The sequence below is a fragment of the Schistocerca cancellata genome, chromosome 4 (assembly GCF_023864275.1).
Source record: "Schistocerca cancellata isolate TAMUIC-IGC-003103 chromosome 4, iqSchCanc2.1, whole genome shotgun sequence".
Lineage (NCBI taxonomy): Eukaryota > Metazoa > Arthropoda > Insecta > Orthoptera > Acrididae > Schistocerca > Schistocerca cancellata.
Genome location: NC_064629.1, coordinates 137502359 through 137515422, shown reverse-complemented (window position 1 = coordinate 137515422; position 13064 = coordinate 137502359). Strand labels below are relative to the sequence as shown.

The 13064-nt window shown below is 39.1% G+C and overlaps 1 protein-coding gene across 2 annotated transcripts in view; it reads right to left on the bottom strand.

The window, feature by feature from the left end:
* LOC126183437 (run domain Beclin-1-interacting and cysteine-rich domain-containing protein) overlaps positions 1–13064 on the bottom strand; it is a 152813-nt gene that overhangs the window by 138269 nt on the left and 1480 nt on the right. For both annotated transcript variants that reach the window (XR_007536751.1, XM_049925424.1), the window contains exon 2: positions 3452–4426. Coding sequence is in view for 1 of the 2 variants with exons in the window: in XM_049925424.1 (XP_049781381.1) it covers positions 3452–4426 (975 nt within the window). In the remaining variant the exon portion in view is untranslated. The remainder of the gene's footprint in view (positions 1–3451; positions 4427–13064) is intronic.

The following is a 13064-nucleotide window of genomic DNA, read 5'->3' as shown; positions in this document are numbered from 1 at the left end:
ACAAACATTCTTAACACAAAATTATGTTCAGGAAAAACCATACTCCCCAGGCACTTACATTCTGGAATCTACAAAATTAACTGCAATAACTGCACAAAACTTTATGTTTGACAGACGGGAAGAAATTTCATTGTTGCATTCAGAGAACACACGAAAGAAATAAACAACAACCAATCCATCTTTATACACCTCACAAGTGAAAAACATGACGCTGACAACACTGAAAACACACTACAAATCCTGCACAAAATCCCAAAAGGTCGAATCTTAGATATTTCTCAATATGACGCCCCTCTAACCAGTCCGAGGCTAACATCCCAATGGTATCTTCCATAGATTTCCACAGTCATACAGCTACAGCCTCCCAATACGGTATTAAGCAATATTTGGTCACTAAATATACTTGCAAATACCAACATACACAGTCCTTTTGGTGATCTTGCAAAGTTCAATTTTTAAAACACACTTGATATTGGCAAGAAGTTGTGGATAAAGTTTGTAGGAAATTGAGTTTGCTGTAGCTTTATGCAAACTGCTCGACAATGGGACAACAATCCCAAGTTCAGCAAGGCAATGAAAGTAGCTATTGCAATTCCACTGTAGGATTTTGATAGTTATATTCAGTGGTGGCATGAGCCCATCATATGCATGGGTTACAGTTCCGTTCAGTAACAGCGTCACCCACCTGTTGAGTGAAGCCAATGTTGATTTGCACGATTCCAAAAACAATGGAGGAGTGGACAGTAGGAGGGAGGGAGGGAGGGAGGGAGGGAGGGAGGGAGGTGAGGGATGAAGAAGATCTGGCACAATCAACGCAACCAGATCTAATTTCATCATTTAATTTTTCTTTCCTTCTTTTCCTTTTTCCTCTTTATTCAATTTTACACCTGCTCGAGTTAACTTTGGCAGAATTACTCTTTGGGCACGTTCACAAACAGTAATACACTATTTTTTATTTTAATTTATTCATTAGTTATTGCGAAACATGACTGAAAACACATGACAAAACTACATCTTCATTTCAAACATCCGGCACATTATTTTTTCAAATTTCAAAAACTGTGCTATTACTCCATGCACAATATCCTATAGATTAAGGAAATTGATTATTTCTTCATTTTGCATAAGATACTCAAACTGCACGACTTCCATCACGGACAAACCTCATTTTGGAAAGGGTAACTTAACTCTTCGGATGGGTGTCCTAATGATGACAATTTCTTTAATATTGTTCAAGAATTAAGAAATAATGTGCAAAAAGATTTAGTTGATTGCTTCATCAGTTTTTAAAAAAATAAAAAAAGCAAAATATAAAAATCACTCATTTTATAGGCTGACAAGAGAATGGACCCATAAGATTCTCCCAACGAATCTCAGTCTTGCATCTGCTTTTCCTACTATTTGTTTTATGTTGTCATTCCATTTTAGGCTGCTCCAGATGGTTACTCCTAGATATTTTACAGTAGTTACTGTTTCCACTAATCTGTTGCCAATAGTATACCCAAATAGTAGCAGACCAATTTACCTATTTAACTGAAATATATTACAGTTATTAATTTATGTTCAGGTTCAAGTGCCAATTGACAAGGGCTGGGAGACCAGTGTGCTGACCACATGCCCCTCCATATCCACATCTGCTGACACCTAAGGGTTGACAATGACATGGCGGCCAATCTGTCCACCTACCTGTATGGTCACGGAGTGACAGAATAGATGGTTCAGATCTGTTTATTGACTCATAAGACCAAAGCTTAAGAATTTTAATCAAACTGTTTGACAAAACTTTATTTTGAAATTCAGTCAATTATCCTCACATTGCTTTCCTCAAACTCGTTTTGGCTCCATTCAGCTTTTGATTGTCTAACAGACTGAGTTCTCTTCAGAGATAAAGATCTCTTTGCATTTGTAGAAATTAGCTCTCGAATCATGGTGGGGCTTTTCAATTTCTCATACCCTTACTCAGCACATACTTCTCTATGACATATCATAGAACACTTTTCAGTTTTACCCATTTGTAATCCACATCTTCACCCTAAGGGCTAACTATTTTATGTTGACTTCTTAGATACTCTGCAATTTGTTTCCATCAGCATTGATCGATTGTAAAAGTTTGGGTCTGCTAGTCACTAGGTGGTCTAAGGCACATCAGTTCTTTAACTATCTACTCGAAGCAATTTTCAGACGAGACTTTCACGAGTTTTAATTGCACTAGTATCCCATCCCTATTACAACAACATAATCAGGAAATTTACTCTTTATATTCTCCACGTTCTCTCTGAAGCACTCTGGCACTAAAGACTGTGACAAGTGGTTCATAAAAGCATCTGATTAACAACTTTGACTGACCTTTGATGCTTACCGTCACTCAAACACACACACACATTCAGAATCGATAATAACCTCACTATATACTACAGAGTTATTTACGGCAATAAATATGCAAACATCACTGGCGCCTAGATTTCACTGCTGTTCACTTCTGTTTATAGCCAACTATCTGTTCCTAAGAACTAATAAGACTAATTCTGGGGCCTCACCAGGAATGCTTACGCAGTTTCCTAGTAACGCATTAACATTTTTTTTTTTTTTTCTCTGATCTACAAGGGTGAAACTTCTCAGAGTAATGTTGCTGATCCAGCTTCAATTTCAGCAAGCATTTCATCACTAAGCTTAAGAAGGGGCTCCTCTCACTCAACACCTCCTCCCACCATCACCCTCTCAGGTATGTCACATGTACTCTGCCACCCAATTAGTCACATCCTTTGTGTTGTGCAAAGACTGTCTCTAGTGCCTTACTTCTTTAAGGGACATAGTTCATATTTATGCCTTAACATACCAACTGCAGTAAGAGGTATCTGAAGATCTATTGACTAAATGGACATGATCTATGTTATTTTATATGAACTGGTCTATATGTACAGAGTTTTGAATTCCTTGGTTATTACTCTGCAGTCCTAAGGTAAGAAGAAATGCCTTTGACAGTTGGTTTGTTAATAATGCTCGTGTACTTAACAGGGTTTTACCACAGTTTAAATAGGAACTCCGGTACATGCGGACTACACCATCTACTTCTGGTCATTTAACACACACTATTGTATGGCCTGTTAAAACAACATGCTTAACTGTACACTCTTTTGAATGACAGTCAGTAAATCATGTTTTAATTGTTTCTACAAAACATTGTTTTCATATGACTAGACAATTTCTTATATTATTTTTGTTCCAAGTATCCCAGTTTCTTTGCATTGCCAATTTATGTAGGTGCACTTTAAAATGGCAAAAATCAAAATTGGCCAATCATGACAACGTGAACAAAATAATATAGGACTAACCTGTTAGTCCACAAAATTAACTAGGAAGTCATTTCAGCTAACACAATATCAAAACATCATTAATTTTTTTAAAAAATGTTTAGATAGAATTTATAATATTTCACTAAATATTAACTTACCGGATCATCAGAGCCATTTCCAGGATTCACAGCTTCACTGGAGCAATTTTCAAAGCGCTGGAGAAATTCTCTCATATCTGGAGTCTTGACATATTGCAAATTGTAGCTTTCAAGCAAAGAATGGTAGCTTTGGACTTCACTTGGGCTTCTTAACCTGCTATGCATCACTACTGTTGCACTAGAAGCCGTCCTTGAAACAATATTCTCCTTCTCATTTGTAGTACTTTCTTCTAGTCTTTTAGAGGAACCTTGTTCCATCACCTCATCAAAGGAAGAGGACCATCCAACTCTTCCGAACAAAGAATTTCCAACACTTGAAGATTCACAACCTTCTTCTGTATGACTAGTATCATTTGGTCTCACAGGTATATCTTTTCCATTTTTCTGTCCTTCCAAATTTTCATCTTCTATTACCTTTTTTGCAGAGTCTTCATCTCTAGACCTTTCTGTCTCTAACCTAAGTCTTTCAGAAATTGGTGCATCATTAACAGGTGTACCTAAAATTATTTTCAAAGCTTCATCTTCACTAAGTGGTAACACGTTGCTTACTCCAGATTCTTGAAGAGATGCAGGCAGTGATACTGATGTATTAGGTGACTTCTCAGCTGCAGGCGGTATACAATAATTATCATCTAGGGTTCTAGCTATGTCAACACCAGACATTACTGGACAGGCCCGCAATGGTGGTGTCCATAAGCCTGCAAGGAGCAATGGTGTATTGGTCCACACATTCAGTAAACTGGAATTGCATGCCAGTGTAGCAGTAATTCCTTCTATTCCCTCAATCAATCGCTGAGCAACATCTAACCTTTCACCATCACGAACAAATGCAGAACTTCGATAGTAAGGTTTAAGGGCACTTCCATCTTGCCTCATTGCTTCCAAATACCTTGAAAGCAAGCAGTCATTTAATGCAATACGGAGCCACACTCTGCAACGACCGACATCTGTTGTAACAAGATTCAGCGAATTTACCTGGATGGAAAAAAAAAAGTAAATAAATAAAATAAAATATTAACATTGTATTAACTGCAATATGATCTCTCACTTCTACAAAACACATACAACAAACAGCTGTTAGCAAAAATACAATAGACTGATCAAGGCTATGTGGCACACCTGACAACTAACACTTTTCTAGGCAATGTTCTTCCTACATATCCCCACGTAGCAAGAAAGAATCAGTTCACTTGCACTGTACGCACCTGTTGCTCAACACCGCCTCTTCCTCATGATCCCAGAAGCAATAGGTAATACAGCCAGAGTATGGTAACATGAATGCAAGTTAAGACAGATACCAAAATGCAGCAACAAGATGAAAACAAGGACGCAAGGAGGAGGCAATACTTATACGCAAGGGACAACAAGTCACGACCCAGACAGTAATGATTGCTGGGAAAAAATGGACCATCATAAGAAAAATGGCCTAGTCAAATAGACTGCTAGAACAGAAAAGATGACCAACCATGTAGCTGCCTTAATAATTGGAACAATAAAGCCAATCTAAATTTTAAATCATCCAGCCGTTAAACTCATACAAAATTGCAATTGCACACCGCCATTTTTGTACACATTCACCTACCCAGGCATAACAAATCACACAGAACATAAAACTGTCACTGTTAAAATGCACTGTTAAAATTTTAACTGAAATACACAGTATTGGTCAAAATAACAACAGAGGAAAGTGTGTGTGGCTGAATAATTAATAAAAAATAAATAAAATAAAAAACTGGATGAGCCAGCCACCCTGGTGAAACATTAAAACTTTCTCCATACTCTAAGGAGCATATCCGGTGAGTGCTCTCACCGAAGCACGAAGCTTTGTTTCACCTGATTTCATCTCAATTTCTTGGCCAGGTGTTGGTATGCTAGACCATGTAGTTTACTTTTACCAGCTGCAGCTTATTGTCTTTTGCTTCCAGCAGTCTTCTTTCAACTATCTTAAGACTCATTACCTTACCAGTAAGGATATAGCATACAGAGACAAATCATGGGGCCACAGCAATTTCAGTGTATGCTTCACAAGGTGCTGCCTCTACTAATTCCATGTACCCCAGTATCCAGGAAACCTTCTCTCATCCTTTCAGAAGATGAGAGTCCTAGATGTTGCAGGCATTTCTGTCTGCTGGGTACATGTGTTGTATAGATGTAAGTATACTTAGAGATTATGAACAAATGAGCAATTTTTCAGCACAAATACTGGCCTGTATGTAATATTGCATGAAATATATTAAATTCAAATTGTAAATAAATTTTGAGGACATTTGAGAAAATAGCTGAGCAGCCATCTTACATGTGTACCACACGGGTGAAGGCCAGAGCTCTAATATCTATCAGCAAATATAGTTGAATACAACTCTCAAAGTCTCAAGAAAATCATCTTTGGAGTTCTGTCTTTAATCCGGTAAAGCAAGGTCAATTTTTCTTGAAAAGCCATGTGGCTGCATGGTAGAATGATTGCCCACCATGTATGTGGCACAGTTTCAATTCCCATCCCTGGCAAACTTTTGAACATTTCCCTGAATCATAAAATACACAAGGATGAAAAAGAATTTAATTTTTAATTTTTTTAAAACTTAAACCATCTTTTATAAAATATTAACAATTAAGAATGTACATTTGCAATGAAACCTGGATTTTTCGTGTGAGATATGTAATTAGAAATAAGACAACATGCATTTTTCATAAAAGTATCAATTAGGTATTTGTCAATTAGCATAGATTTGATGAACTTTATATTTGAATGCTGTAGCTATCCAAACTGAACCAAAAAGGGGAGGGGCGGGGGATAAGGGTGAAAAAACAATGAGTAAAACTAGACTTATACCAGCATTGCCTGTCTGGAATGCTACTGATTTTGTTCCGCCGTTATGTATTTTAATGCTCCAGGAATTACTAGAAGAACAAGCACGTCTGCTTCAAAATTTGTACCTGCGGTTTTGTAAACTTAAAACCCTACATGGCAAGCAAGCAATTTACCACACAGCCATGTGGCCTGTCGAGAAAAATCGACATTGCTTCATCAAAGTAACAACGTTCAGCAAACTTCAAACTAGATTTCCTCAAGAATTTTTTAGAGTTGCATCAAATTATTTTGGGCAATTAATATTTGTGTTCTGAACTTCACAAATATTTAAAAAAATTACAAAAATCAGATCACTGTGTGTTCACTTGGTAGACAAATTGGCAAGCACAGCTATATAGCAGTGGTCCACAATTTAAATTTCATTAAACACTGTATTTAAAACATAGGCAGAAGCCTCATTAAATGCTCTGTGCATTTTCAGGAGCCAACATGGCCGTTAGTTTCGTCCCTGGTCAGGTTTTGCATTTGTTCCACACCAAGTACCACTATGTCGTGCTTTTAATGTATAACATATGACTTTGTTAGCAGACAATTTGTGTGAATTGCTTCCATGGCAAAGTGAAATTGGGAAGACTGCTGCCTATTCCAACTTCTGACTTTTATTGACAATACAGTAAGGAAGGCTTCCTCCATTTAAAAGTGTGGCCATACATATCAAAGTCCTCCACAATGTAAATGTGACAGTGATATGGTCATTTGCATATAAATGGGAGGCAACTTGTGGTAGATAAGACAAGGCAGCTCAAAAAGCAGGTGTCACATAGGCCTACTAACTTTGCCAATTTTAAATTGACTTTCCCAGTGAACTTGCTGCAGACTCAAAACTGCAAAATATCTCCGGCAGAAAAGAAGGGGGCAAGAAATACACCGCCAAACAAGTACCTTACATTGAGCTGCAAACACTATACAAATCAAGGCAGCAACCTGCATTTACAAATGGTTAAGAAGCCAGTTGCCAAAGTTGACATTACATACAAAACATTATATTCACTTCAGTAAAAAGCAGAGCAGCCACAGAGTACAGAGGGGGAACAAAGGATAAGCTCCACTTAGACATATACCATCTGTCAAAAGAGGTAAGAAACTGATTTTATTCCTGGTGATAAAAGTGATGTCTGTGTGACTATAGTGTGTGCAAAGTTAGTCCTGCACACCTTGACTCCCAAAAAAGACCTATGACATAGGGCTGCTTCTCATGACTTGACTGAAATCCAAACTGCAGGCAATTCTAGTACAACAATTCACATAAGGTTCAATGCTTTGGTGACATGACATTCAACCCGATGTGACAAAAGTTTAAAAACATCTGAATGAAGCACTTTTCTGACAGTTTAACACAGCTGTATGAACGTTTTGCAAGTTGTACTTAAGTGGAGGAGGAAGGGTTGATGAACACCTGAGGTATTAAAACCATCATAATTTTTCTTTATTTTCAATTAATCCAGTCTTTAAACTCTGTAGTTTGGTGGGATAGTGTTACAAAGCACAGTAAGCACCATGACAAAGCACACATCCCCACCAATATTGCCACCAAAAGAAAAACACCATACAAATAAACAGAAGCACAATTTGCCAGACAACACCATTTTCTTCTGAATGGTGAATCTGAAGAGGACATGTCCGTGACAATAATGGAATACATAGTCTGTCAGAGTGAACCAACCAGTCCCTCTTTTTAACCCTAAACTACAATCCATCTAATTTCTGTACCAAAACTGACAAAATAGATCCCATAGTGCACTGGAACATGAATGGGTTCAGGACACACACGAAGGAGCAAGAACAGTTAACTTAAGGTTACAAGCAGTTCCTGCCATAGCTGATGTGTACCTACAAACCACCACCACCACCACCAGTTGCTCAAATAGTATGAGTATGCCCAATGGAATGACACTATGCTCTCTGTACCTGCTTCCTAATCAAGATTTATCTCAAGAGGTTCTTGTAATTCACAAACTTCTCAACCATACCTCCTCTGTGGGGATGTTCGTGCACGGGAGTCTACCACCATCTGTTGCCAGGTTCCAGCTTTTGAGAATGTCATGTATTTAGAAGTTTTGCTCCTTCTGGACTGGGACAGAGCATACACTTCAGTACCACTATATGGTCATTCTCTGCTGTAGATATCAATACGCAGTCCTGCCCTTCAGACACTGTTCAGTGTCAAGCAGTTGGCAACTTGCACTGCCATGACCAATTCCCCCATCTGCATATGTAGGGCACACCAAGAAGTGTGTAAAAGAAAGCTGCCAAAGTGGATGCTTGGAAAGGCAAACTAGATGCTGTACTGTTAGCTCATTTTAAATGTCGAGACAGCATTCAGGAATGGGTGGATCACATTATAACAGTGACCCACGAATCCACTGACTCATCTATCCCCAATGCCTTTAGGCCATCCATGAAGACTGTTGCTGTGATGCTGGAATGAAGAGTGCTGCTCCACTATCAGGATCAGACTGGTGGGAAAGTGAAAGTTCAGATGCTGACTATCTACTGAGAAACACTCAGCTTTTTGGGTGGCGAGGACTAAATGCTACTGTATTTTTAATGAGATCAAGAAGAGTATGTGTCGAAACTTCCTGGACACACTCAACCGTTCCATCACTTCAGCACACATACCATCAGAAGAATTCCCAGGAAGCACAGTAGGAAACTTAGAGCAGCTGGAATGAAAGAGGGGGCCCCCAAATGCCACACCTAGACTTAATCACCATCAAAGTCTCCTGGTACTACACCCAGACAAGACCAAATCACGTACAGTCTGCTGTTGCAACTAGGAGAAAATTCCAAGAAAAAACCTAAAAAATAAAATGTGCAGTCAGGCCAAGTTTCCAAACTGGGGAGAGAAGCAACTGCAGTCCACCACCTCAAACCAGGGGACGATCAAACATGTGTCAGTACTTATTGAAAGCACTTTGTAGCAAATACCTTTGAGCATATGGTTTACTGTTGCCTGATCTGGATCCTAGAGACCAGGAAGCTCCCGATCCCCTCCTATATATTCAGGAGGTATCAATCCACCATCATATAACTGGAGGCAGCTATAAAATCGACTTTCCTGTGCAAGTAACACCTAATATGTACATATTTTATATGCAGTCCATTAACATTTTGAAAATGCACTAACTGACAGAACAATGTACGTAGAGATGTAAAAACTGACACCTATGCCTAAAATTACATGGAGCTTCATTGAAATAAAAAAAACAAGTGCAAAAAGTTGGCCAACAGATGGTACTGGACAGCAAAAAATCAGTGACGCTGCATGAGAATCTTATATCAAATGAGCTATAGTGAGAGAGGGTTAGATGAAAATAAATAAATAAATTCTCACATGTTGACTTTACAACAAATGGCGCCGTTAGTGAAGCCTTATAATCAGACTGGAGAATCCACTACTGCAGCTTTATCATCCTATTGCCATAAGAAGGGTATTTGGATGGTTAACAGCGCTGTTAGTGAAGCCTTATAATCAGACTGGAGAATCCAATACTGCAGCTTTATCATCCTATTGCCATAAGAAGAGTATTTGAACGGTTAACGGTGCAGTTGGTGTGAAGAAAATCACAAAATTTGAAGCCACAGGTTGTTTGGACAATAGCCCCATATTGGGCAACCAACACACATGCTAATGCTGATGAAAAGCTCTCTGGTATCCACTCAGGTGGCAGTATTGTAAAACTACAACATTACGACAAGTGACGTACATATAGTCTTCTGGTGAAGATTTTGTGGATGCCATCCTACTTATATCTGTGGTGTGTAAACATTGTGTGGATGCTGTTCTACATATATCTGCTATGTGCCCTCCTCCACCTTGCTCCAGGATGCTGGGTGCAGAATGGCTGGCAGGCAGGGGGGGGGGGTGTAGTGAAGTTGCTATGGTGGGGGTTAGAGCATTCTGGTCCTGTCTCGCGAGGACAATGGTGGTGATTTAACCCTCTCCCCCACACTGTGCCTGTCACCCTCTCTGTACCCAGCCTCCCAGGGCCAGGTGGAGGGGGGCACATAGCAGATATATATATAGAACAGCATCCACACAATGTTTACACTTCGGCAGAAGATGATGGCTACATCACTTGCTGCAATGTCATAACACTGCCACCCACCTGGAAACCTGAGAGCTTTTCATCAACTGTATACACCAGGGAAGTCTACATTCATGCAAGTGTTACTGTTGCTTGGGCAGTTCAGGAAAAAAATTGAGACTTTAGTGGGGTCATCTCTGCATAGTGACACCTGTTTGCACATTGAACCGGCAGCCCATGCACTACTGTTTGGAGAGCACCAGGGCATTCCCTCCTATGCTATCTGTTTAAAAAACAGTGTCATCAACTGTTAGCCATTGGCCTTGTGATGTAGAAAACATTTGCAGTGGGGGAATTTAAAAGAAATCTGGGAAGATGATGACTGGTTGTTTAATGTGCTGTGGACCTGCGAAGTCCATTTCACACTCCGAGGGTTTATTAGCACCCACAACTGCAGAATTTGGGGTACTGAAAATATCAGAACTGTCGTGCAAACCCAACTGCATGATGAGAAAGTTACGGTGTCATGAATTTTTCACACCAATTGTGACTGGACCCTTTTCTTTGAGGAAATGCAAGGTGCTGCTTTTCAAACTGCCAGCATGCTGTGTGCGAGGTACACTGATATGTTACAGAATTCCATCATCCCTAGCCTGATGAACACCTGCTGGGAGGTGTTACTTATGCAGGGTGGCACTCCACCCCCACATTTCTACAAGTGTGAGAGACCTCTTGTCCACATCATGTGGTGAGGATAACGTGCTGCGCAATCCCTCCAGTCATGCTTGGTCTCCCAGATTCTCAGGCCTCAACCCATGAGATTATTGGTTGTGGGGTTACATGATGGCCCTAGTCAGCTGCAATCATCCATAGGGATGTTCAAAGACAACATCTGACGGCAATTTTTCACCATACCTGTACAGTGTTGTTCACAACATTGTTCCTCGTCTACAGATATTGTTGAAGAATGACTGCCCACATGTTGATCATTTGTTATAAAAAACATTATCTTCACAAAAACTCTACTGTTATGCTAATTATTGGGAATACGGAAGCGTCTGATCCCACCCATCTGCTTTGACCCATGACGTCATCAATATGGCGGAAATGGCTATTCTAAGCATCTTCAATATTGTTCCTACGATATCACCACATATACATGGCAACAAACACGAATATACATATAAATAAGACAAGAACATCTCCCACCAAAAATACAATCAAAGTAATGGGACATCCGAGGGCAACTGGGGGTTTTAGGGAGGGGAGAAGCAAAATATAACAGTAAAAAAAAGCCTAGGTTCCTCAAGATACTGAACATATTTAAGTGCCTTTATCACAAATTTAGACCCTGGCTAGATTATGGATGCACAGTTTATGGATCAACAAGACCTAAGTAGCCATAGACATCCAGTGCTATCAACCAAGACAGTATTTGGCTGGACCCATGTGCCTATAGGACTAGCCATATACCTAGCCTCTGTGCTGAGGATGGTGAACCACTGTGTGCAATCCACTGTATCAGGTCATACAGGTACTTCACTGTTTCAGAGGTATCCGAGTACCAAACTGTTGCTCACTTTTTCATGGAAGCAATTCTCACCAATTGTATGCTAGCAAAGAGGTCATATGGTATACATTAAAAGCACGAAGTGGTACTTCGTGTGGAACAAAAATAAAATCTAACCCAGGGCTTAAGCTAACTGCCACACTGACTCCTGACAATGCACAGAGTAGTTTGATTTAATGAGGTTCAGGAGATACTGTGTTCCTGTCTTATGTTTTTAATTTAGTGTTTTATGAACTTTAATTTCGGGACCATTGCTACATAGCTGTATATGCTGATGTGTAAGACACAGCAGCAATTTGATTTTTATAATTTTTTTATATTTATGTTATGCGAAGTTCAACATGCAAATATTAATTGCCCAGAATAATCTGACGCAACTCTAAAAAATTCTCAAGAAAATTTGCTTTTAAGTTTTCTGACCACTGTTAATATGCTGATGCAAGGTCAATTTTTCTTGAAAGGCTGCATGGCAGATTATTTGTCTGCTATGTTGTGGTGTTTTTGGTTCAACAAAACCCCTGATACAAATTTGAAAGAAGAGATGCATGTCGTTCTAGCAATTCCATGAGGTTTGAATGAACTGAACTACATATAACTGTATTTACGGTAGTTCAGTTCATTGGTCATCATGAATTGTAAAAGAAAATCAAACCTCTGCCTTAAAATATGTGAAGACCTTTCCGGGAAGACAAATGTAAAACTTACAAAGAAGTCAACACTACCATTTTTACAAAGGGCACTGGCCTGAAACTCTTAATGGTACAATAAATTATTTTCAAAAAGACCAGTGGATGGTTGCAGTATTTCCTATAGCGTAATTTGGGGAAACAGCAGACCAAAACTGATTTAAAAACCTTAGGACTCACTTAGGAGGGGAAAAAAAAAGAAACACGTAATACCAATATGCAGATTGGATGAATTAATCATAAGCAACAAATTTTAAAATGTACCATTATCTTATATTATTTTAAATTGCTACTTATGTGACTGTTGCTTAACAGTGTGTATGGAATCACAGAAATGGTTTCCGTACAGTCTATTTTCACTTGGTAATGGTTGCAGTATTTTGGTATACACGTAACTTTCAGGGAACAGACAACATACAAACATGGGGAAATAAAGGGGTACCAGTATTATAGACACAGT